The sequence below is a fragment of the Lagenorhynchus albirostris genome, chromosome 12, assembly GCF_949774975.1.
Source record: "Lagenorhynchus albirostris chromosome 12, mLagAlb1.1, whole genome shotgun sequence".
Lineage (NCBI taxonomy): Eukaryota > Metazoa > Chordata > Mammalia > Artiodactyla > Delphinidae > Lagenorhynchus > Lagenorhynchus albirostris.
The window spans coordinates 30,031,375-30,057,553 of NC_083106.1; the positions used below are offsets into that span (position 1 = coordinate 30,031,375).

The 26,179-nt window shown below is 42.1% G+C and overlaps 1 protein-coding gene, 1 long non-coding RNA gene and 1 other non-coding gene across 3 annotated transcripts in view; all 3 read left to right on the top strand.

Moving 5' to 3' along the window:
• The first annotated feature begins 492 nt into the window (after positions 1-492).
• LOC132530981 (U1 spliceosomal RNA) lies at positions 493-655 on the top strand. Its single transcript, XR_009543985.1, has one exon. It is a non-coding gene; the product is annotated as a U1 spliceosomal RNA (small nuclear RNA).
• Positions 656-2,101: 1,446 nt separating this feature from the next.
• Positions 2,102-4,789, top strand: LOC132530552 (uncharacterized). Its single transcript, XR_009543816.1, has 3 exons — positions 2,102-3,866; positions 4,148-4,237; positions 4,439-4,789. It is a non-coding gene; the product is annotated as an uncharacterized LOC132530552 (long non-coding RNA).
• A 2,404-nt stretch (positions 4,790-7,193) lies between these two features.
• Positions 7,194-26,179, top strand: part of MOXD1 (monooxygenase DBH like 1) — an 85,219-nt gene continuing 66,233 nt past the window's right edge. Inside the window, exon 1 of the mRNA XM_060167342.1 lies at positions 7,194-7,508. Coding sequence (XP_060023325.1) covers positions 7,245-7,508 — 264 coding nt within the window. The 5' untranslated portion in view covers positions 7,194-7,244. The remainder of the gene's footprint in view (positions 7,509-26,179) is intronic.

The window sequence follows — 26,179 nt, forward strand, 5'->3', positions numbered from 1 at the left end:
GACACCAACTCTCATTTTATATCACATGAAGTTTAAATTTGCAACATGTTTAGTTTTTCTCTCCTAACACCTGAAAAGTGGAGGAAAAAAATGGATTGACAATTACCATTCTGCCTAACAAGATTAACTGAGTGACTTTAAGTTGTGTCTGAGTGTATGTGTGGAGAGAGAGAGAGGAGAGAGTATAAAGGAGAAATACTATTTTAAAAAGATGACTTACTTTCTTCAATTTCATTCAAAATTTCACTTCCCCTCTTCACCCTCACCATGAATTTTTAACATTAAATTTTTATATGTTCCATTGCCATTGAACCAATCTTAGTATATAGACACTCCTCAAGGAACTCAGTAACCACATACAGTTTTAGAAACTTGTGTCAAGAAAGCTCCAAATATTTGTAGCAAATTGATTACCTGTGAGTTTTTGTTTATTTTATTTATATTCAATAAAAATACTACCAGTAGAGTTGTTTGATAAGAGATGTAAAAAAAATACATACCTGGCAGGGGAGGTACCATGATCTCGAAGGTAGTTTTCCCAGGGGGAGGTTTATCCATTGCCCTTTGGATGTGCTGACCCGTGCGATTTCCCCAAGTGTGGGAAACTTGACTGCATAATTTGTAGCATTTGGGGGACTGTGTTTATGGTTTCCACAGAAAAACAAAGAGGTGTAAAGAAGTTTCTAAGACATGTAACAGTTTATGGTTATTAATAAATATTTAATATTATAAGAAATTTCTTCCTTTACAGTTGAGAGAAGATCCTGTTGTCTTTGCTTTTATAGAAGTTGAAAAACGTTTTTCCCCCAGTTTCCTTCAAATAGGGAGAAAAAAAACACTGACTTCATAAAGTTACTCTAAAGATTAAATGTGACAATTCATGTAACATGCCTGCGTCACTTTAATAAACATATTGGTATTATTGTGATGATCGTTATGATTATTATGATTTTACTTCTAAGGCTATCAATACTTGGCTCTCCCCATATCCTCATTTTAACAGTTATTCTTTATTCTTTTGGTGTGTCAAGCTCACTGTTGGCATTAGTTTTACCAAATATTAACTTCCATAAACACACGGGAAGGTGAAGAGTAGAGATGAAGAGGTCGTGAATACAGGGAAATTCTCAAGTGTAGGGCTCCCTAGAAATTACCCTCTGGTCATGCTCCTGTGTTCTCATTAATATTAATGGTTTTACTCCTAAGGCTTTTGTGTAATGGCCTGGGGTTTTGATAGGCTCTTTTTGGGCAAACTCTGCTGTAAGTGAGGTGATTGACCAGCAGTTATCTAGTCAATTAACAGTGACAGTCAACCTGATTATTTGTTTTATTTGTTTAATTACCTAAAGAAAAAAAAGATGCCTTTTGAAGACCAAATTGTGTTTATGTAAGGCTAAGTCGATTAATCTTTAATTTCTAAGTTAATTAATCTTTAATTTCTTTAACTTCTAATTTGGATATTTAAATGTGGAAATTTCCAAAGAACTGAGACTAGAGCTTAGATTTAAAAATGAAAAGAAATAAAATCTTGCAGCATAGGAAATAAACACACACATTTTTCCTTTTTTATTCAAGAATTGATTAGAGAGCTTCAAAACCTAGTTTAACACTCATTCCCAGACTATGTCTTATATTTGCCAGTTTCCACATGGAAAAATAATTGCTAATTATTCCAGTTTTGCGTTTAAGGGAACCTCTTTTCATTATTTATTATGCTTAGTAATGATTGTAATTACTTTCATTATTTTTTTATTTATTATGTTTTAGGCTGCTTTGGGTCTTATTTGCAGCACACGGGGTCTTCATTGTGGCATGCAGGATCTTTCGTCGCGGTGGCACCCAGCCTTCTCTTTAGCTGTGGCTTGCGGGCTCCAGGGCGCGTGAGCTCAGTAGTTGTGGCGCGCGGGCTTGGGATCTTAGTTCCCCTACCAGGGATGGAACCCGAGTCCCCTGCATTGGAAGGTGGATTCTTTACCACTGGACCACCAGGGAAGTCCCCCATTATGTTTTTTAATAATTACATTTTTATAGTTCTAGTCTTTATGTTTTTTCATTATAGTATAGATTTCTTTAATTTTTTTCCAAAACCTCATATGGAATTTTGGAATCAAGTAGTACTGAATCGTCTCATTCATATTCAGTTTTTGAACTTGATGCTGGTTGCTCATTTTGACTAAGTACGTAAACTTTTCTTGAAATTGATGGTTATAGAAGCATAAGCCCATAGAAGCACCAGCATTTAAAATACCAAATCTACTGTATAACCAGAAGGGTAATATCTAAGGAGAATATTACTGTACTCACAATGACTTCTTTCTCCCAACATGTTCACAGAGGTTAAAATTTGGTAAACCAATACCAGTGGTGGACATGAGACATCCAAAAGAATAACTGTTAAGAGGAGGATGTGGGAAGAGCCAAACATTGTTAATTTTGTCAGGCAACCACCTTTCCTGCTTGTATCTATTAAAAAATTGTAACTTTGAATAACAATTCACTTCTCTCTAGGACTTGCTAGCTTCAGCTGCAAGATGAGAGTATGGACTGCAGGGTCCTTGAGGTTCCTTTCAAGGCAAGTCCTAGGATATTCCTAGGACTAACTCAGCACATTTTATCACCCCTCATTTCTCCTCCCATAATCACTGACAGCTTCAGTTGCTTCGCTGCCATAGAAACTAAATTTAGAGAACATGGTTATTTTTCTTCCTCTAAAGATCACTCTGATAAAGAGCACAATTCCGGGGTCTATTGCTCTCATCAACGCCCAAACAACTTTTTAAAAAGGCTTCACAATGCTATAGGCTGAGTGCTGGTATAAATCAATTTCTTCCCTACCACGGTATTGATACACATCATAGTTACTTGTAAACGGAAATTCTAACTAGTGATAAAAAATAAAACAGTATTATTTTTTTCCTCTAAGAAAATTTTACTACTTTTTCTAGTTGAAACAGTTTGATTTCAGAGCGCGGTTTATAGATAATACCGAAGTGCAGGTTCTGCACAGAGAAAGTGGTTTGCTTGTTGTCATCTTCATATGGAGGGATTTCCAAGGCCAACTGGCACGTATTTTCAAAGTAACCTCAAGAACTCAGTTAAGCCCATTTCAGTTTTTTAATAATAAAAATAAATGCACTTCTTCGTCCGTGCCACCATCATCATTGGTATCATCCGTTATTAAAATAAGGAGTATAATATTGGGCTAATAGCGGATCACGGCATCTGGCTCGTGTGAAAATTAACAGCCCCGCTGAAAGTTTCATGAGGATGATCTGGTAGCTTTAAAAATTACTTTTTTTTTTAGTGGATATGAGGTGAGAGCTAAGGAAAGTATGTAGTCAAAAAAAAAAAAAGAAGAAAGAAACCAAAGTTCTATTTTTGGCTTTTCTGCCACTGACTCACAGTATTAACTTGAACCAGTGGCCAACTTTCGTCTACTAACTAAGCCTATCCACACAAGAGGCTTAGTTAACAGATGAAATGAGAAATGCTTCAGCTTCCCTCTTTGAATGCTGGAGAACTGCTGAGATCACTTATATAAATATTTTTCTTTGAGCTCCCTAGAAGACAGGAACTTTATAAATATTTAGTTTTATTGTTGCACCTTAGGTACAAGTAGACCGGAAATTATACTCCCATACTTAAGTAAGAAATAACCTATTTCAGATAATCCTGGTTCATACCAAGGACTTTGCATTGGCTTGTTAGGGTCTCTTGAGCTTTCTTTTTTTCCATCCTCCTCCGCCCTTGCAGTTGACAAACGTGGAAATATAAATAAACCTTCCACAGCAGCGAGGGTTCCAAGGTAAGGAAGCCCAGCATGGATGCAGACACGCTGGCTGATGGCAAGCTGTGTATCAGAATGGGTAAGGATTCAAAATACACATCACATTTAGAATTCCTGATTGAAAAGTGTGAAAAAATGATTCATTTTTTTAAGAATGAGTAATTTGGTTGAATGTTCTGAACTCAAGAAGGACCTCACTGAATCTCTAGTTTTGTATTTTGTTTCTTTTTTAGATACATGTGTAGAGAAGAAACCTAAAAAATGTGATTGTAACCAGCAGGTTTAGAGTCACTCTGTTTATTTCAAGAGGAGTTTTACAAAAGTAATTCACCTGTTACTTTGCAAATTCTTATTCAACAGGCTCTTCCTTCAAGGTTTTAATGGCACTAGGTTCTGGAATGATGTTCTCGGAATTCATACAAGTGTTATTTTTGGATGGTGGAATTTCAGGTGATTTTTTAAGTTTACTTTCTTATTCATATTTTTTGCATTTCCTGATCATTTGCTTTAAATAAGGAGCAACTATCATTTTTACAAAAACAGTAGTTAAAAAAGTAAATTTGAAACCTCTTGCCACTGATTTCATTCTCTTCTCGGCTCTATACCCTGAGTTTTTAATGGACCTGTGATTTCTTCCTGCTTTCCTTACAGATTTAAGACAAGCAGTTGTACAGTAATTAATTTCCCAGCTGGGAAACTGCGACTTGATGCAACTGAGCGGGGAGATGGTATTGATCTAGGGAACTCAGGCAGCTTATAAAGCACACTTAGATAAAATTGTCTCTTTTGTCTTCATTTACTGGGGTGATTCAAGCCAAGGCAGAATGGGTCTCTTGAGGATGAATTATGCTAATGATGTTCTGTTTGTTGACCTAATCTCAATACGATTATATTAGTTTTAATAGTTCTTAAGCACTCAGGGTGTTTTGGATGCAATGCCAGTTACAGACAAGCAAAGGGCAATAACTTCACCCTCAACATGCTGACTTTATGAAAGAATAAAGACCATTTAAGACTTTCTCTTTTGTGTATTCATGTATGGTCTCCTTTTCTATTTTTACCTCAATACCAGGGCAGAGCAGAACATTCAATCATATCTGGGGGCCAAGCTTTCCCTTCACAGCCCATCTTTGTTAAGAGGATGCTTCCGGGAGGATCTGAAAATGCATCTATTTATTCTTCCTACAAGTATTTATTAAGCACTATTGCATGTTCAGCCATATTCTAGGCAATGTGCTAGAACAAGGAACCAGAATCTGTTCCTGACTTAAAAGGCTCCTGGAGGAAAACAAGCATATGGACAGACACTGAAATGTTAGGGGCGCCATCATGAGGTCTGGACAGAACATTCCATGGGCATGGGTACCACTGTGGAGGGGTCAGTGCAATCTGACGGACACGTGGGAAGAAGGATCAGAAAATACTTCGAAGAATGGAGGGAAGAAAAGGCAAGTGTGGCAGAGTGTGAGCAATCTGAAAAGGCACAGTGATGGGAAACAGCAGGGCTCTTTTTTGAGGATTCTAGAGGCAGCTTTTATGTGTCCGGTTGGAAGTGGGTGAGTGACATGGCAGTGATGGAAGGTAAAGCTAGAACAGTAAACAGGGGTCAGATTCCAGATGTGAATTTGGGATTTATATAACAAACCCCAGGAAGCAGATGTAACCATGTATTCCAGGCTCCTCTATGCTAGGGATAAAAGTGGGGTCACAAAACAGGAAGTTTGCCTTTGATCACTCTGCAGTAATGTAACTCCCCTGAAATGCCTGTGCCTCACATGGTATCAAGACCCACTCTTCTTGGCCTCCATGTCCACCATTTTGTTCCCCTCTCTCCACATTCCCTTTCTCTTCCTGGCCAGAGCAACAGCAGTAGCCATGCCCCTGTGCTTGTATAAATGCAGTTCTAAGGATGCGATTCTTAGTTTGCTGAAGTTGATGTCTGCCCAGGGAGCCCTGTGGTGGCTGGTAGTTCATACTCTCAATGCCTCAGTTCTTTAAAGGCTTCACAGGCTCTTTTATTTCTTGCCTTATCCCAAGGTTTCAACATTGCTCTACTCTGATGGTGGTCTGTTTTCATTGACTAAACCTGTAGACTTCAGTCCCCTCTCTGCTTGGGATGAGTCCCTTCTCAAGCAACTCCCTGAACTCCCTGGTAAACAGATCCGGTGGAAGGTTGCTTTCCAGAATTAGTCAAATATGCCCGAATCTTTGGGAGAGCACAGTTTTGATGCATGGTGGCAACTCTGGAAAAGTTATGGGAAAAGGAATGGCAAGAGAAAATAGGAGCAGGAAAAAACAGGCTGAAACGTGACTCGAAGAGAGAGAATTAATATAAGCAGCTTGTGTGGAGCCTCCAAATCCAAAGGAAATAGTACATATTTGTAGTTTTCTTCTTACCCATATTTTTTTAATCTGATATCCTCTTATTTTTATATTTTGTATTATTTGTATTTTATAAGCCACCTTAGAACTCTTTTGAAACATGGCAGAATATAAATAAATGAATAAATAAAGAAGGTAATTTGCAGTTGCCACACGGAGTCATTAGCATTCTGAAGACAGGAGTGATGTGGGCACTAGTGATAAACATGACTAGGGCCAGAACTTGAAAGAGCAGGAAACGAGGATATCAAATTAAAATCTAACTCCCAAATGATGCTTCAACCCTGACCTATTTGCTGATGGCAGAGTGGTTTGGCAGAATTTTGTCCCCTCAAGACCAAACCAAATCAAACAAAAACCCGGCAGAAGGAGGCAAGCCTGAAGGTGCTGACTCCTGCCGTCAGGAACCAGATCTCCCCAGACTCAATGAAAGGGTGAGAGAGATGCGCTAGACGAGGTGAACCGTGTTGCCGGCGGGGTAGAGGCATCGCTGTGTACAATGGTTTCGGAAAATCGACAGCAGCGAATACCGAAATATTAAGCGGTTAACCCTGGACGGGACTTTCTCTTACTTGCCCTCCAGCAAACCCAGCGTTATCCCTTTGATTACTCGGGTCCTCCCCTCCTCGGTTAAGCTAAACTTACCCTCTGTCGGCAATTCCTTATTCTTTCCCCTGGGATCCCCACCCCCTGGTCCCCAAGACGTGCTCACTCTCCCCGCTCCTTTTCCCTCTGCCCCCGACCCCCTTGCCTCGGCTTCCACCTCCTTCTTTCTCCTCCCAGGACGTCCGTCGCTCCGCTCCTCACTGAATCCCACCTCGGGGACCAAAGCAGGGGCGCGGGGTGGCAGATGGATGGGCGGCAAGGGCGGGACGCAGCTGGAATCGGCGGGACCCGGGCCGACGGGCTGGAGGGCCGCCCGGGCCTGGGAGGGAGAGCGGGACGGTCCGGCCCCTCCCGGCGGGCGGGACGGGGGGCGGTGCCCAGCCGCCGGCTCTCGGCCGCCGCTCGGCGTGCGCCCACCGCGTTCCAGGCGGCGGGAACCCAGGTGCCGCCAGGCGGGACGCGCCCGAGGATGTGCCGCTGGCCGCTGCTCCTGCTGTGCGGCCTGCTGCCCGGCGCGGCGGCGGGGGGCTCGGGCCGGCCCTTCCCGCACCGCACCCTCCTCGACTCGGAGGGCAAGTACTGGCTGAGCTGGGGCCCGCGGGGCAGCCGGCTAGCCTTTCGCCTCGAGGTGCGCACCGCCGGCTACGTGGGCTTCGGCTTCTCGCCCACCGGGACCATGGCCGCGGCCGACATCGTCGTGGGCGGCGTGCTCCGCGGGCGGCCCTACCTCCAGGTAAGCGCGTCCCCTCTCGGAGCCGCCCCGCTGCGCCCCGGCCGGTCCCGACCCCGGGCCACCCGGCTTTCCCTCCGTCCGAGACTGGACGCCGTCGCGCCCCGCCGCCCCGCCGCCCCGCCGCCCCTGCCCGGCACCCGTTTGCCTTCGCCGTCCGCTCCTGTAGCCTCCGGCGCCCAGGTTTCACCGCTGAGCACGGTGACCCCAGGCAGCTTTTCGTCTCTGAGCACTTTCCTGTCCCCAGCGCCCCATTTAATACATCCCCCAGGTACACACCTGCCACGCACCCCCCCCTTCATCCCTCACAGGAAAGGAGAGGGACCCCGGCTTTGGGGGCCTAACGAGACAGCTCTCAGGGTTGAAGGGACCAGAGAGCCGTAGCATTTGCTGTCTTGCTATCGAGGGTCGGGGATCTCAGAACTTCCCACATCTCGGCTATTCTGAAGCCTCCTGGCTCGCGGGCTGGGTCAGCTACCTTACCCGAGAGATGAATGAAAGGTCCCCAAGAATCGCTAGGAGTTTGCTATTCTGAGAGCCGTTTAGGAAGCCGCAAAACCTCCAAAACCTGGAGTCCCCAGGCAAAACCCCCTATTAAGTGGCAAAACTTTTCACTTACTTTAATAGCAAACAAAATCAATTTGACAGCTACAGTTTTGCTTTGAAAGAGCCCGAGTAGAGTCGTTGCCTGTTCACAGATGTTTTTATGAATAGGAAATTTTTTTTTTTTAATTATGAGATGACCAGAATGATTAGGTAGGTAAGTTTTCTGGACATCTTTGTTCGATCTTGACCGACATTTGGACACTTCTCCACGACGACATAACATCGTGGTAAATATAGTGTTGCTTATCAAAGTTCATCCAAAAATGCTGACCATTGCCAAAAGTCTCTTGATGCAGATGAAAACTAGTTGCTCTGGCATTGTATTAAGGCTTTGATGATGTTAAAATCGGATGTGCATGATGGATTTCAAAGAGCATTTCTCAGTAATTTTATTTCTGACTTCTAAGTTTGATTTCCACAACATTCTGCAATTGATTTTTAACGCTAATTTTGGCATTGGCCTTTTAACTCCGGCTAGAAATTAAAAAAAAATGACAGCAATAAAAACTTTAAAACCATTCTGTTGTCTATATTTTCATAAATTAGTCCTTTCCTCCCCAAAATAAGGACAACTCCAAGAAAGTAAAGTTATATGAGGATTACACTCTGTTGAAGTCATTGATGTATAAATTTTCTCCTTCTGGAGCATCTCAGACATTAAATTTGTAAACCAAGAATTTGACCCCAAACACAGGCCTCACTAGCTGAATAACTTAGCTCTCTTCTGATATGAAGTAGACAATACCTTATTTAAACACCTGTTGAGCCACATCTTTTTGTTCGTTTGTCTGTTTGGTTTTTTAGGGTGGGGAGAGTCAAATGCCCCTTAACTATCCTTGCAAGTTTTGTTGAAGGGCGCAAGTCTTACTATAGTGATATCATAAAACAGAGCATGTATACTTTAAAAGATAACTTGATATTGATTTCCCCAGAAGAGTAGCAGTTCTAGAAAGCCCATCCAATTTGATATCAAATGAAAGACTAAGAGTAGAATTCTGTTTCAACATGCCATAATGGGCACACCACAAACACAGGGTTTGTTAAACTACAGTATTTTCACACTGCTGGTGGTTCTTCATAAAGATCACATAAGAATTAATTAAGTGCTCTTTAGATGGGTTTTGAAACATAGAACTTTTCTGAAAGTGATTACTGAACACATATCACTATGAAATAAGCCTTGGAAACGGATCCTTTCCCAATATATTTAATGAGCACGAAGTAGGACTTTCCCCTCTGTTTTTATTCCTAAGGAGATGAAATCTTTATTTTCGTGTATGAAGGATCACCATTTTCTTAGTTGACTGACATCCTTTACTATTCCATGTTTTTAAGCATCCCATTCATTTTAGGACATATAATATACAATAAAAATTATGCTTATCAGTTAAGGAGAAAGAAAATTTATTAAAAACTTCTTCAATAAAATGAAAGACCCCAGACACTAAAAATAAAAAGAAATGTATCAGTTCTAGCCGGATCATCCAGGCTGGGTGATTCCATTTCCCAACTCTTGAAATTGTATCTTCCCCCTAGAAACTATTGATTTGAGATTCTTCATGCAATGGTGTGATAAGGGTATCCTCAGCAACTATACCAAAAGGTAAATAGGGTTGTTAAACATTGTGTATGTGATTCCACTAGTAGACTGAATTTTGTGTAATTTTACTCCCAATAAGAACAACTTTTGGGGCTTCCCTGGTGGCGCAGTGGTTGAGAGTCCGCCTGCCGATGCAGGGTTCGTGCCCCGGTCCGGGAAGATTCTGCATGCTGCAGAGCGGCTGGGCCCGTGAGCCATGGCCGCTGAGCCTGCGCGTCCGGAGCCTGTGCTCCGCAACGGGAGAGGCCACAACAGTGAGAGGCCCGCGTACCGCAAAAAAAAAAAAAAGAACAAATTTTGCATGAAACAATACAACAAAAAGCATTGGCTTCTGGGGCACAATGTAGGATGGCATCAGAGTGTATGATAACAACCTAGGTTGACATCCTAGTCACCTCCCCTTGTGGCTATTTTCTATATATCTTATTTCATCCTTTCTTATTTAATTAAAAAAAACTTGACCTTTACATATTTTTTATTCTTTTAGTATTATGACTTTTAATAATGATGATTATTAAACTCAGTTTATTATTAAACTGATGACCTTAAACTCTTCTTTTCAATAGAATGTTAACTCCTGGATAACTATTTAAGAATAAATCCTAACCAGCCAGGCAGAGAATTGTCGTTGAAACAGATGTCATAAACCCAAATTCATGTAGAGGTCAAGCAGCAAATGTAAGAGTGACAAGTCTTGAGTGGAACAGGCAGGATTGTAATGCAGCAGAGTAGAGGGGAGAGAAGAAACCCGAGTTTTTGCATGTGAATTACTGTTATGTAGAAATGCAAATCGAGTATTGCCAGATCTTCCGTTTGTTTTTGTTTTTTTGAGAGAAGAAACTTTTTTTAAAAATTTATTTATTTAACTTATTTATTCTTGGCTGCGGTCTTCATTGCTGCGCGTGGACCTTCTCTAGTTGCGGTGAGCAGGGGTTGCTCTTCCTTGAGGTACGCAGGCTTCTTATTGTGGTGGCTTTTCTTGTTGCGGAACACGGGCTCTAGGCGCGCGGGCGCGCGGGCTTCAGTAGTTGTAGCATGCAGGCTCAGTTGTTGTGGCTCACAGGCTCTAGAGCGCAGGCTCAGTAGTTGTGGCGCACGGGCTTAGCTGCTCTGCCGCATGTGGGATCTTCCCGGACCACGGCTTGAACCTGTGTCCCCTGCATTGGCAGGCAGATTCTTAACCCCTGCACCACCAGGGAAGTCCCAAGAGAAGAAAGATTTTTAGTTTGTGTGTGTGTGTATAAGTAAAACCTTCTGATTGGTAAATAGCAGCCACAATTCAAAGTTGTACAAAGCGCCCTGTAGTGCGCACGTACATACACAATTTCAGTTGAGGTATATCCCATGGACAGCTTCATCCGGGACCAAGAGGAAAAGAAGCTAAAGTTAATAAAGAATCAACCCAAATTATGAAAATCCAGAAAAGGCAGAGAGGCAGCTCCCATTTCTCTTCAGGCCAGATTTATTCTGTGTCAAGAAACGTCCAGCGGGGACCTTGCCCCTTCTTTTGGTTGTCTGTCATTGTGTAACGAAGCACCCTGTACCACAGTGGCTTATTTTGCTGCAATCTGAGCAGGACTTGGTGGTGACAGGTCTTCTTTGCTCCACGTGGTGTCAGCTCCAAGGTGAGTGCTTGAGTCACCTGGAGGCTCTCTCACTGGTTTGTCTGACAGGCAATGGATGCTGGCTATTGGCTGGACCTCCGCCGGTACTGTGTCGGGAACGTGGCCTCTCCACGTAGCTGCCTGGCTTCCTCCCAGCAGAGTGGCTGGGTCCCAAGAGTGAACATCTGGAGAGGCCCAGGTGGAAACTGGATGGCCCTTTATAATTTAGCCATGGAATGACGGACTGGGTCTTCTGCTGTAGTCACAGCCCCACTGGATTGAACAGAGAATGTAGATGCCACCTCAACCTCGTGCTGGGAGGAGGTCACATGGGAGGGGAAGGTATTAGTGTGGCCATCTTCGGAAAGTCCACGCAGCCACACCCATCGTCACCAACTTGCCAGTTCCCTTCCACCACCGCTTCTGAGTACCTGTCACCATGTAGTCACCCTCTCTTGACACTGCGCGGTTTGGGAGGCAAGTGCTTACTTTTTCATCTCTTTCCTTACCCCCCCCTTCACACTCACACACACACACACACACACACACACACACACGCGTGAGCGCGCACCCGCGTTACTCACAAGAAGTTAGTGAATGGTTAGCCTCCCAGTCCCCATTCCTTCCACCCCTCCCCCCAGAAGAAGAGTTCTAAACCTCCACAAACCCACATTTTTCAGTGGTTGCCCATCACTAATTCAGGGCTGGACCCAATGAGACTGTCTCCGGAGGGCAGCGCGACATTTGCTTGTAGAGTTGTGGAGTGAAAAATCAGATTTTGATTTCCTTGCCTCAAGGCAGTATACTGGCTTGGACATCCTTAAAACCACACCCAGAGATGAGGTATTGTGGAAATTTGCCCTGCCCGTTTTGTAACCCTCCGACCCCGTCTGGAGATATTTCTTCAAATGTTGTATAACCAGGTACCATCAAAATGGTAAAGAAAAGAGAGAAACGCGGTTGTGAAGTAAAGCCCGTCCCAGTGTGCCCTGTTGGGTAAGTTGCTCTGGATCGGGTTACACTTGGGGACACGTTACCCCTGGGATGCTGCTGAGGTCAGTTTCAGAGACAGTGTGTTTCACAGAACAGCCAGGGGTGGGGGTGGGAAGCGGTCTTTCCTCTTGCGTCGGCTTTGGAAAGCCTCACTATTTTGTCTCAATGAATTAACTCAACTCTCACTTCCCTGATGCACTCAGATTCGTGTCCTTTCCTTGTACTTTGCCCCTTTTTGACACAGAGTGATCCCACCCCGACCCAAGCCACTTAGCAACTGTGAGTCCCCATTTGGGGGAAGTAATCCGGGTTGATGAATGCCTAGCTTGTGTGAGTTGGAGAAGAGGGCAGCATTGTCAGATGTGCCTGTTGAATTTGCACAAAAATGGATTCACTCTTCCTTTGGGGGTGTAAATCGCTGGGGAATGGAGGCTGAAACCTATGTCATCATTTGTTACAGCCTTGCTGGTTGGCCGTCGCTAGGACTGAAACTTTTCTCTGATGAGAAGGAAGTCTTCAGCAGCAGGGTGATTGCTGCAGGGCTGCTCCCTGAGGAAATGTTCGGAAATTATGCTGTGATTTGAAATCACAGAAAACAGTGAGCATTCTTTGTGGTTAACGATGTGCTCCTTTTAAGTGCACCGGGGCCAACGGCAACAAAGAAATGTTTGGAAAGCAAATTGAAAAGCTGTAAGGGAAAGATGAAGAGAGTGTGCAACCCTGACACAGCTCAGCTGGGGCTTTGTTAAGAGATATTTATAAATCTTCAAATTATGTCCTCTCCCCCCCCCACCATCAATTTCCAGATGATGAAGGGACCTCTCCAAGCTTCATGCTTTGTGCATTAGTAATAAGTACACATGCACCAATGTAAGCTGGAACAGCAACACACCAGGATACTCTTCAGCTGTGTGGTTCTCCCTGGAAGAGCAGATGATTTCATAGCGCCAGCCTGAGGAAAGGGCAGAGTAAGAGCGAAGAGAACAGTGCACCTGAATTGACCATCAAGGTTTAAGACTTCAGGCAACCAACAGCCTATTTCTGGATTCTTGGAAGGAGAGGCAAGAATCCACTTCAAAGAAAGTGAACGGTGGTTTATTAATTCATCATTTGTAATAGAGCCTTATTAAAATAAAGTTGCTGGCAAAAGGAATGAATTCATTATATATCATGTTTCTGGAAATGTTTGATCCATATGTAAAAACAAAAAACAAACAAAAAAACACCTCTGTCTATGGATGCCTCACAATGCTGCTTATTGTAACTTTTTATTTTATTTTATTTTATTTTGGCAGTACGTGGGCCTCTCCCGTTGCGGAGCACAGGCTCCGGACGTGCAAGCTCAGCGGCCATGGCTCACAGGCCCAGCCGCTCCGCGGCACGTGGGATCTTCCCGGACCGGGACACGAACCCGTGTCCCCTGCATCGGCAGGCGGACTCTCAACCACTGCGCCACCGGGGAAGCCCTGCTTATTGTAACTTTTAAAAAATAATTAGTACAGAACTTTTTTTTTTGTGGTAAAAATTTTTTGTTTATTGAAGTATAGTTGATTTACAATATTGTGTTAGTTTCAGGTGTAAAGGGATGCAGTTATATATACATTCTTTTTTTATATTCTTTTCCATTATGGTTTATCACAGGATATTGAATATGGTTCCCTGTGCTCTACAGTAGGACCTCGTTGTTTATCCATCCTGTCTATAATGGTTTACACCTGCTGACCCCAGCCTCCCACTCCATCCCTCCCTGCAACCCCCCCCACCTTGGCAACCATAAGTCTGTTCTCTGTGTCCATGAGTCTGTTTCTGTTTTGTAGGTAAGTTCATTTGTGTCATATTTTAGATGCCACATAAAAGTGGTATCATATGGTATTTGTCTTTGTCTGACTTACTTTACTTAGTATGATAATCTCTGGGTTCATCCATGTTGCTGCAGATGGCATTATTTCATTCATTTTTAAGGCCGAGTAATATTCCATTGTATCTGTATATATCACATTTTCTTTATCCATTCATCTGTCAATGGATATTTAGGTTGCTTCCATGTCTTGGCTATTGTAAATGGTGCTGCTATGAACACAGGGGCGCACGTATCTTTTCAAATTATAGTTTTGTCCGGGTATATGCTCAGGAGTGGGATTGCTGGATCATATGGTAGCTCTATTTTTAGTTGTTTAAGGATCCTCCGTACTGTTCTCCATAATGGCTGCACCAACTTACATCCCCACCAGCAGTGTAGGAGGGTTCCCTTTTCTCCACACCCTCTCCAGCATTCGTTATTTGTAGACGTTTTAACGATGGCCATTCTGACGGGTGTGAGGTGGTAGCTCATTGTAGTTTTGATTTGCATTTCTCTAGGAATTAGCGACGTTGAGCATCTTTTCACGTGCCTGTTGGCCATCTGTATGTCTTCTTTGGAGAAATGTCTATTTAGGTCTTCTGCCCATTTTTTGATTGGGATGTTTGTTTTGTTGTTGGTGGCAGTATGATAAAAATTGAGCTGTAACCCAAGTGAACTCTTTGGGGTCCTCAAAAAAATGTTCAGATTGTACAGGGGTCCCGAGATGGAAATGCTGGCATGTCACTGGTGTCTGTCAGTCAGGCAAGGGATGCGTGATGAGCCGAGTGGCTCATCCAGTGAAAGTGCCCCACGCACAGTTCAGTTCAACCTCTTTTTCCCCTATTGTTATTTTTCTCCTTTGTGTGGGTTCCCGGGAGTGGAGTTTCCAGATTAAGAAGCAAAAAGGCTTTGGAAGCTCCCCACTCCAACTTATAATTACATATTTCAACATTTTTAAATTTTATTTTAATTTTTTTCCCCAATCATGGATTGGACCCGGGCCCTCAGCAGTGAAAGCACCGAGTCCTAACCACTGGACTGACAGGGAATTCCCTAAACATTTTTTTTTTAACTGTGGTAAATTATATGTAACATAAAATTTACTGTCTTAACCATTTTTAATCGTATCTTCCCAAACTGAAACTCTGTCCCCATTAACCACTCAGCCCCCCATCCCCCTCCCCAGCCCCAGGCAACCACGAACCCATGCTCTGTGTCTGTGGATCTGCCAGTTCTGGACGTTTCCCATCAATGGAATCACACACTCTGTGTCTGGCTTCTCTCACTGAGCATCGTGTTCTCAGGGTCCACCCATGTGGTAGCAAGGGTCAGGGCCTCACCCTTTCCGTGGCTGAGGGACGTCCCCGTGTGTGGAGGGACACGGTGTGTTTCTCCGTCATCTGGTGATGGACACTCAGGCTGTTTCCACCTTCTGTGCTGCTGTGCACACACACGTACAGGTTCGCTTTGGAAGTTTGTAGGTTTGTGTTGCTAAGCCCCTTCCCCTGGCTGGTCCCCACGGGCACGCTCTTCAGCAAAACTGCCTCATCGGTCCCGGGTCCCGAGGATGATCCTGTTGCTGAACGAGGGGGAAGGGCTGCATGTGTTTGGGTTCCTGCAGCTTCTTTCCCTTCTGCTCCCGCTGACCACTTACTCTTCCAGGGCCACGGCGGTGAAGACTAGGTCCTCAGCGGGTGCCCCCCGCACGTCTTCCAGGATCTGCTCCTCCGTGGGGGGCGCCAGGCGGGTGGGCAGCACCACGCGCTTCTTGGCCTTGGGGCCCATCCCTGGCGGCAAGACTTCAGCCACAACCGCGGTCCAGTGGCCACTAGTACAGAACTTTTAAACACAGAATATTTCTCCAGGAAACCTCTTCCCAATCTATGTCTTTTTAACTTGTTAAATTTTAAAATAGACTGGGGAAAAAAAGCTTCACATTAGGACAACATACAGCACACACATAAGCAGAGAATTCTACAAAAATAAAAATAACTTCAAATATATCACTTTTTGTTAACTGTAAAAATGGGATTATATATGAGTGCAGTGCAAATAATGTATAGACCAAATTTAATTTACCACTGAGGTCTTTTGTCGTCATCGAATGTAGCCAAAAATTATGAGAAAGTCTTTAAACAATGTTTGCTTTTACAAGTTAAATGTTGATGTTTTGGGCATTTACTTCCTGCTCGTAAGAGCTCAGAGTTCAGTTGATTCCCCTTAAATTTCCTAAACCACCCCCGCCCCAATTTTACGGTTAAGAAACTAGGCCTTAGGTACCTATTAAACGACTTGTTGGAGGCCATACAGATCAGTAGCCTGGATTCATTTCCTCTCAGTCCTGGTTTGGTGGTCTTTCTTCTCCTACAAGCAACTGGTAGCTTACATAAAAACATATTAACAGTTTTCTTCCTCAATAGTGAAAAACATGTTAATAAAATGCATTTTTAAAAAGTGATAAAATCATAGTATCTCTCTCACTACTTTTGTTGTACTATGAATGTCATAGATATACATTTCTATGATGTGATTTTTTCATTCATGGAGTTCTTGGGTTGTTTTTCGGCTGTGTAGGGTCTTAGTTGCGGCATGCGGGGTCTTCGTTGAGGTGTGTGGGATCTTTCGTTGTGGTAGCGGGCTTCTCTCTAGTTGTGACGTGCGGGTTTTCTCTTCTCTAGTTGTGGCGCACAGGCTCCAGGGTGCGTGGGCTCTGTAGTTGGTGGCACGTGGGCTCTAGTTGAGGTGCACGGGCTTAGTTGGCCCGCAGCGTGTGGGATATTAGTTCCCTGACCAGGGATGGAACCCTTGTCCCCTGCACTGGAAGGCGGATTCTTTACCACTGGACCACCAGGGAAGTCCCTCGTGGAGTTCTTAATATATGCCATACCTTATGATAAGTCCTTAAAGTGTGTTATCTCATGTAATTCTCACAATAGCCCTATAAGGTTAATATCTTATTTCTCCCATTTTGTAGATGTATAAACCTGAGGCTCCAGGCCACACAGCATGAGAATCATTTGGGACTTGCATATGACTGTTTTAGTAAAGTACTCACCCATAGGCAGAGAATGTTAGAATGTTCATTCGTTCACTTGACCAATATTTATGGAAGGTTTATTGAACAGTTCTAGATGCTGGGGATATAGCATTTAGTGGGAGGAAATCAGTGGTATCGGGGGCTCACATTTTGATGGGGAATAAACAAATAAACAAGCAACAAAAATATCAGAAAGTGGTAACTGCTGTGCAGAGAATTAAAATAGGGTGATGTGATAAGGAACAACAGTGGGGCTGTTTTAGACTGGGATGCTTAGAATCAAAACACGAAGGAAAACAAATATCCCAAGTTTAAAGGTTGTCTTTCAAGATTAACCATAGTGTTTACAATTCAAAATATCATATACTATGAAGAAGATTATCTGGCATGGGCATCAAAGGACTCAGTAGACCTTGAATGTAGGAGACTGCCTACCAGGAGGAAATATAATTAACGTGTCTGAACCGCATGAGCTCTCTTTTCTATTTCTGTGGCATTGTCACACAGATGTTTAGTAAGCTTAACTAGAGTCTTTCAGGCTTTGATCTAGAGACTCGGTGATTTTATTTTATTTTATTTTATTTTGCGGTACGCGGGCCTCTCACTGCCGTGGCCTCTCCCGTTGCGGAGCACAGGCTCCGGACGCGCAGACTCAGCGGCCATGACTCACGGGCCCAGCCGCTCCGCGGCACGTGGGATCTTCCCGGACCGGGGCACGAACCCGTGTCCCCTGCATCGGCAGGCGGACTCTCAACCACTGCGTCACCAGGGAAGCCCAGACTCAGTGATTTTATAGGAGTTTCTTTCTTAATACCAGGTATGAATGTTTTTCTCTTATGCTCTGTGTTCTTTCTCGTCTTCAATAATATGAGAGAGCTAAAGGACTTTGAGAAGCTAGAGCAACAAAACCACACGCGTCTGGGGAAGATTTCCATCTTTCAGGCAATTTTTAGACTAAAACTTGGAAGTCTCAGTTTCTAAATTGCTACCATTTTCCCCCTGCAAACTTCATGCACAGAAACCCACTCATACAAGGAAGTTCTTGGTAGATGAAACCATGTAGAAGCAAGGCCTCTGGTACTTTGGATGTCCAGATCCCTTTGGGCAGGGCTGAGGTGGATCTGTGCTACGGTGGATTGGAATCCAGTGGTGAGCAGGCAGAGCTAATGGAAGACTGAGAACTGGGAAAGATGCTTCCTTCATCAGAAATTCCCACATTTGCACATTAGAATCACCAGGGCATCTTTTAAAACTTTCACCATCCAGGCAACCCCCATCCCTCCTTAATACCCATTAAATCACAATCTCTGTGGAGTGGTGGACACAGGCATTAATATATTTTAAAGTTTCTTAATTGACTCTGTGAAGGCAGTTCTGAAATGTGCAGACAAGTTCGGGAACTACTGACCTTATGTGGTTAGGCTCTTTGATCAGAATCGGGTGACTCCTGTGTGGTCCACCTATAGAAGCTTGGAAGATGCCAGGCACCAGGCATGGGGACGCATAGCAGGATTCTGGACAAAGCAATTCAGAGTGACCACTTGATGTTTGAAGCAAGGGCAAACATATGCTTAGATAGTTAAGATTATTTTGTAAAGTAGAAAAATAAAGTGGGTTTTTCTAGAATTGAAACACTTCTGAAATGTTCAGCAGATTTGGTGATACTTCTAAGTATTTTCTCGAAAGTACATGCTGAAACGAGAGCAGCAATGGAAGAACTGTGGGTAGTGGTGTATTTTAAAACATGCTGAGCCAGAAATCTCCCTCCTCCTCATAGCCCTCTACCATTCCTACACACCTTTTGTCAGTCGGTACTAGCTGCTGTATTTCTAAGCAACAGGAATATCTGCCCACACAGAGTCTAAAATTCATAAGTTATATATGGCCACAGGGCATTAAAGGAATATTAATAAATGAAAGTCTTAGATAATTTCTCAGCCTGTTCAAGAGGCGTGTTCTGCTCTAAAATCTTTTTTTAGAATTACCAGTGACAAAATGGACTCCCTTTGTATTTGGAAAAATTCTGAAATGTCTTTCTAGTTACGTAAATAGATCTTCTTTTCCTTCCCTCCTTCATTTTCCAAGGTTGCTAATAAGTGAAATGCCCTAAAGCTATAGTTGCAGTAGGGAGAGGAGGAAAAGAAGCAGGAGTGGTGGATGATTAATGTTTTATTAGGGTGGGGATGCAACATTTACAGGTGGATGAGTATGGCCATGCTGCCACAGTCTTCCTGAGGGACCAGGAAAGAGTCCATGTGCCTGGCGGGTCCTCAAGAAATACCTGCTGAGCAGCTAAAAGCAGGAAGCCCTGCTCTGAATCCCAGCACTGCTCGCTATTTACTCCTTGTGTGGCCCTTGGCAAACTCCTTAACGTCTCTAAAGTGACAGTTCCCTTTATGAAGAAGGGAATTATATCTAACACATGGGGCTTTTGTGAGGATTAAATGAAATAGGCATGTAAAGCTCTTAGCAGAGTATGTGGCACATTAAAAGTACTCAATAAATACAAGGTATTATTATAATGAGTCGCTCAGTGAAATATCAGAATTGTCAGATGATTACATGGAGAGAAACGTCCCAGATTTTCAACTTGGGGAAAAATATCTACTGAAGGAGTAGATGGGGGAGATTCATAGTAATTTTTTTTTTTTTTTTTTGTGGTACACGGGCCTCTCACTGTTGTGGCCTCTCCCGTTGCGGAGCACAGCCTCCGGACGCGCAGGCTCAGCGGCCATGGCTCACGGGCGGACTGTCAATCACTGCGCCACCAGGGAAGCCCGATAGTAATTTTTGAGGAAATTCAAGGACAAACTTTAAGCAACTGGTTTGTGAATGCTTGGCCCTAAGCAATTGGTTTGTGACTAGAGGTCAGCATGGTTTCAATAAACACAAGTTATACTCACAAGACTGCATTTGCTTTTGCATTTGATTTGCTGAACCAACCTGTAGTTGTGGTAATAAATCAATGGTGTGTCTGAATGATTCTAAAGTAATTGGCAGGTCTCTTAGGATGTCACAACATGTTGATAACAGACCGCCTACATTAGTCCGCAGAATAAGGACTCAAAAGATAGTGATATATGGGGAGGGGGAAGGGTGAGCTGTGACAGGGCGAGAGAGAGGCATGGACATATATACACTACCAAACATAAGGTAGATAGCTAGTGGGAAGCAGCCGCATGACACAGGGATATTGGCTCGGTGCTTTGTGACCTCCTGGAGGGATGGGATAGGGAGGGTGGGAGGGAGGGAGACGCAAGAGGGAGGAGATATGGGAACATATGTATATGTATAACTGATTCACTTTGTTATAAAGCAGAAACTAACACACCATTGTAAAGTAATTATACCCCAATAAAGATGTTAAAAAAATTAATTTAAAAATTCAACTACAAAAAAAAAAAAAAGACAGACCTACTAGAGAATGGACTTGAGGATATGGGGAGGGGGAAGGGTAAGCTGTGACAAATCCAGAGAGAGGCATGGACATATATACACTACCAAACATAAGGTAGATAGCTAGTGGGAAGCAGCCGCATAGCACAGGGAGATCAGCTCTGTTCTTTGTGACCACCTGGAGGGGTGGGATAGGGAGGGTGGGAGGGAGGGAGACGCAAGAGGGAAGAGATATGGGAACATATGTATATGTATAACTGATTCACTTTGTTATAAAGCAGAAACTAACACACCATTGTAAAGCAATTATACTCCAATAAAGTTGTAAAAAAAAAAGGATAGTGGTATATTAAAATAACGGAAGGAAACTAAAAGTTAAAAATTCACTGAGAATACAAATAAAGTTAAACGCTTGGTTTAAAGATTAGTTGTGTATGTACAAAATGTGTAAAATTGGACTTAATTGGAATTCATATGAAAAAGGTCTAAATATTAGTTCTTCTTAAGCTCAAAAGATGTGCTTGTTGAACACAAATATGCAATATTAGCCTATAAACTCTACGTTTACATCAAGGGAAGTAATACTGACATTGTAATCTGTACTAGGCTAACCGTAACAGAAGATACCTTCTTAAATAACTTCTTTAAAGGATGTGTGGGTGAACTGGATCATTCTAAAGGAGAATTCCAAGGATGATTGAAATCTCTGGAAATTGGGGTACTTTAGTAATGGGAGACCACTGGCAATGTTTGCTTGGAAAAAGAACAATTAGAAAAGACATGATCATTGCCCGTGAAATAGTGGACAGTCTTCCTCAAGAAATATGGATTAGATGCTACCTATTAGGTTCCAGAAGGAAGAAAAAAGACCCAATTAGTATACTCTATTTTAGGTTAGTGTAAGAAATACATTTATGACCATCAGAGGTGTTAAAATTGAATGAGTTGCCTTGTGAGATTGTGAACTCATGAGCTTTGTCACTGGAGATATTGAATACTGTGTGATCCTCTCTTAAAAACATTTTTGAGAGAAATCTTCTTGATAGGAGCTAGGATTAGGTATCCTTCAGGCTGTCTTCCAACTTGAGTGTGATGCTGAAAAGAAATTTACTCCACAGGTTATTCTAGAAATTAACAGAAGGGAAGACATTAGCAACTATGAAACTGTCTATGTTGTTTTTTAACCTGCCTCAAGAAGGTCTGCTGTCTCTGTGGATAGCTATGCATTGAATCTTTACATTAGTTGTGAGAGTATTTCATTTCTTTCCCTACTATATATTTCAGTATATTTGAATTATATTAGTGAATATATGTTAATCATATATAGTGAATATGTATTAGTTTTGAAACCGAAAAAATGAAAAAAAGAATGTCTTATGACTTGTATATACTCAAAAGAATTTGGAGGGCTTCAGGAGCCTTTATATTCAAGGCTGAATAAAAGTTGGTAAGTTTCAGAAGCTTGGTTGATGCATTTTTTTGATCTAAGAGCAGTCTACATATTCTCTGCCTCCTGACCTTCTCACCTGGATGTCTAGGTAGCATCTTAAATCTGCTTCTTCCCCAGCCTTCCCCATCTCAGTAAACGGCACCTCTGGGTACCTCCGGTCAAAAATTAGGGGTCATCCTTGTTTCTTCTCCTTCCTTCTTCCCACATATAAAACCCACCTCTTCAGATTCTATTGACTCTTCCTCCAAACTAAATCTAAAACCTGCCCACATCCCTTCAGTTTTACTACTACCACTCAAGCTTGAACCCCTGGGACCGCTGTGTGACTCCTGTCTTCTGATCATGGCTCTTCGTTTTTCTTCTTTTCATTCTCCACACGGTAGCCACAGTAATACACACACACACACACACACACACACACACACACACACGTATATATATATTTTCATATCAATCAGAATATGTCTCTTTCTGCTTCAAGCTCAAATAACTTCTATATAAGTTTAGTATTAAATCTGAACTCCCTATACTGACCCATAAGGCGTTCACAGCATCTGGGGCCTCATGTGATCTCTGTTGACCTCATTTTTCTGTTCCGGGCACTACAGTTCAGTCACCCTGGTTTTTATTTGCTTCACCAAACTGGATAAAGCTCGCCTTGCCCCCTTCTAGGTCCTTTCCAATAGCTGCCCTCTCTTCCTGGACCTACTTCCTCCTCACTTTCCATGGCTGGCTCCTAGCTGTAGTTTATTTCTCAAAGTAAGTTTGTGTCTCAGTGGTGACTTTTCTGATCCCTCAACCCAAAGGCTTTCGAATCTGTGTCTAGAATCTCTGTTTTATTTTCCTATAAGCACTTATCAAAATATTTTTGGTTATATTGTTATTTAAGTTTAAAAAATTGTCTGCTTATCCTGCAACTCCACTATCAGTTTGATTATAATAAGGACTTTGTCTTATACTGTCTGTACTGTACAATCGTGTGCTCTCAGCCCTACATCAGGGATGAGGAATAGTAATGCAATGAAATATGTGTTGGAAAAAGGAGAGGAAGAAGGAAGGGAGGAAGGGACAGAGGAGGGAAGGCAGGAAGGAAGGGGCCTTCTCTTCAAAATTTATTCCTTTCATAAACTGGTCATGGAAAATTAAGAGAAGTCATCTAAATTTTTTTAAAAATTAAAGTGGTGGAATACGGTGAAAGTAAAGTAACATCTTATGTCAATGGTAAGATTTGGAATTGTTTTTTCCATTGAAGCCTATTGTTAGAGATCGAGTCAAAGTTTTCATTTTACACTTTATCTGATAATTCTGTAATTATCGCAAAGTCTTAAATGACCTATATGAAAACTAAAATGAGATGATTGGCTGTGGGAGAAAATTCAGGATGTGTATTTCCAGAAGGTGGCACTTAAAGGACAGATTGCTCAGATGGGCCCCCCATGGAACGCAAGCCAATAGGGCGCACATTTAGGCGTTCTGGCAGCATTTAACAGATCCCTTCTCAGAGCTAGAGAGTTTCAGTTTTATCTGAAGTGGTTTCTGGAAGGCAAGCCCCTTCTGTTTTGACATTCCTCTCAAATTTCCAAGATTAGCGAAGAAATAACATTAAAATCAGCTTATACTGAAATCTGAAGATTATGTTTATATAGTTTGTTTATATGGTTTTATGGTTTTTTAGGATCAAGGATTCTCTTGAACACAAAAATATCTATTATTATACTATCGGTATTATTAAACTACCATAACACTTATTATAGAAATGGATATTACAAACAGGAATGTTGGAAGTAACAAGGCTTTTGTGATTTAGAAAAAGAAAAACTACAAGCACCTGTTGAAGAAAATGATGACGGATGGTAACATTTTTCTCAAGGGTCCCTCTTCAGCTGTGCTTACATTCAGTTCCCCAGGCTGAACCGGGGTTTATTCATATCTTTTATTACACCATAAAGAGTTTTCACTTCATCCTGTTTAACACAGCACCGGTCAAAGCTCTTTTCTGTTAACAGAGATTTTATTCAAGAGAGGGAAAAAAAGACTGACAATGAGTGAGAACCAGTTTCACATCTGTGTAATCATATTTTTTAACGAGAGGTCATAGCAATCTTGTGGATTATCAAAGCTAGTGTTTTTGGTTTGTTATCTTAGTTTGAAGGTGGCAGTCCGTACTCTGGCTACCATGCGAAATGCTAATGCCAACTTCTGCTGATGCTGTCTTTACTATTGCCACACAGCGTTTTGAAACCTCAGTAATACACTTTATCATTTATTTCAAAGCATAACATGTTCAAAAGGAAAAATATCCTGTGAGAATATGCTTCAGAAGTAATATTTTATTTATTTTGAATTTTATTTAGTTATTTATTTATTTATACAGCAGGTTCTTATTAGTTATCCATTTTATACACATCAGTGTATACATGTCAATCCCAATCTCCTGGTTCATCCCACCACCACCACCACCCCAACTTTCCCCCTGGTGTCCATCATTTGTTCTCTACATCTGTGTCTCTATTTCTGCTTTGCAAACCGGTTCATCTAGAAGTAATATTTTTATGACACAACTGCAGGTTAATTTTATTACGAGTCTAATTATCAACTCAATTTTCAAAGGTAAAAGCTAATATTTTATCTTTAAAAAGTATAAACAAGGTTAATACATGATTAATATAATAATCTGCAATAAAAACAAAAAATAATACCTCAATGACAATTCATATTGAAGCTGATATTTATGCAGATATTTGAGTTAGAATATGATTGAAATCCACATAAAACCATTTATCTAGGGAAATGTTACTTCACATTTCACTTCATAGAACATTAAAAATGAATAAGTACAAAGAAGAATGACTTCTGCATACCAGCTTTTATATTTACACAATTAAAACTTCTACATATTTTTATTCTTAAATACTTACAAAATCTCTATAGGATCATGATTCTCTGAACCCTCCTCAACCCTCTTGCCCTCATAAAGTCAATTTTTAATGATACTTAATCGGAACCTACTTTTATTTATCAGCATTTTATGTTACATTTATAATTTATAAATATATTTAATACATATACAATGAGATTTTTATAATGGCTGTTATTTTTATAATGAGACCATGACAATGAGAGTACACTGTGATCAATATTTCTATTTTTATTTTTTTTATTTTTATTTTTTTTTATTTTTTTTGCGGTACGCGGGCCTCTCACTGTTGTGGCCTCTCCCGTTGCGGAGCACAGGCTCCGGATGCGCAGGCTCAGCGGCCATGGCTCACGGGCCCAGCCGCTGCGCGGCATGTGGGATCTTCCCGGACCGGGGCACGAACCCGTGTCCCCTGCATCGGCAGGCGGACTCTCAACCACTGCACCGCCAGGGAAGCCCTCTATTTTTATTTTATAAGTCCTGGAATATCAAACACTACAGCAAGGTGGCTGAGGAATGGCCTTCACCACAGATGTACAGTGAAGCTGCATCTGGCCCCACTTGCTAAATGGGATGTGGAGTGGGAGAGAGGGGCACCATTTTGTTCGAATTCTAAAGGTGAAAATCTGATAGTAAAACTGATCTGGAAAATTTCCTTAAATAGCCCATAAGTACTATACTGTATGGTTTTGTGAATATAAATTTCTAGGTGATGTTATCAGTATTCAAATTCTTAATTGGTCAATGTTTTGCTGTTAATTTCATTCTCCATTTTTTTTCCCCTAGAAGATGATAGTAACAAAATAAGTATTCCATTTAATTATCCCCTTGTATAACATTTATCTCTTTGTCAGACTGTCAGGAAACCCTTAAACTCGCTAAATATACTTTTTTTTGGTTTGGCCAATCCGCAGGATAAATTCTCAAGATTGTTCTCTGAGTGACTCGCTTTATTTTCCTCCTTCCTTCTTCCTTTTTTCCTCCCTCCCGTCTGTCCTTCCTCCCAGGGAGAATAATTGAATGATAAGAAATTTGAGACCCAGATTTTTTTTGCCTTTTTCTCTCCTCTTGCCTCATTTAATTGTGCTTTTAAGGTTTGCCAATATGCCATTTCTTACGGTATAATATTGACACCATCAGTCCTGTGTTTGATTATAGTTCATGTATCTTCTTAATAGAGGCTGAAGGAAGAAAGTAGGTGCTACTGCGGGATATTTTGCTCCCACCAAGT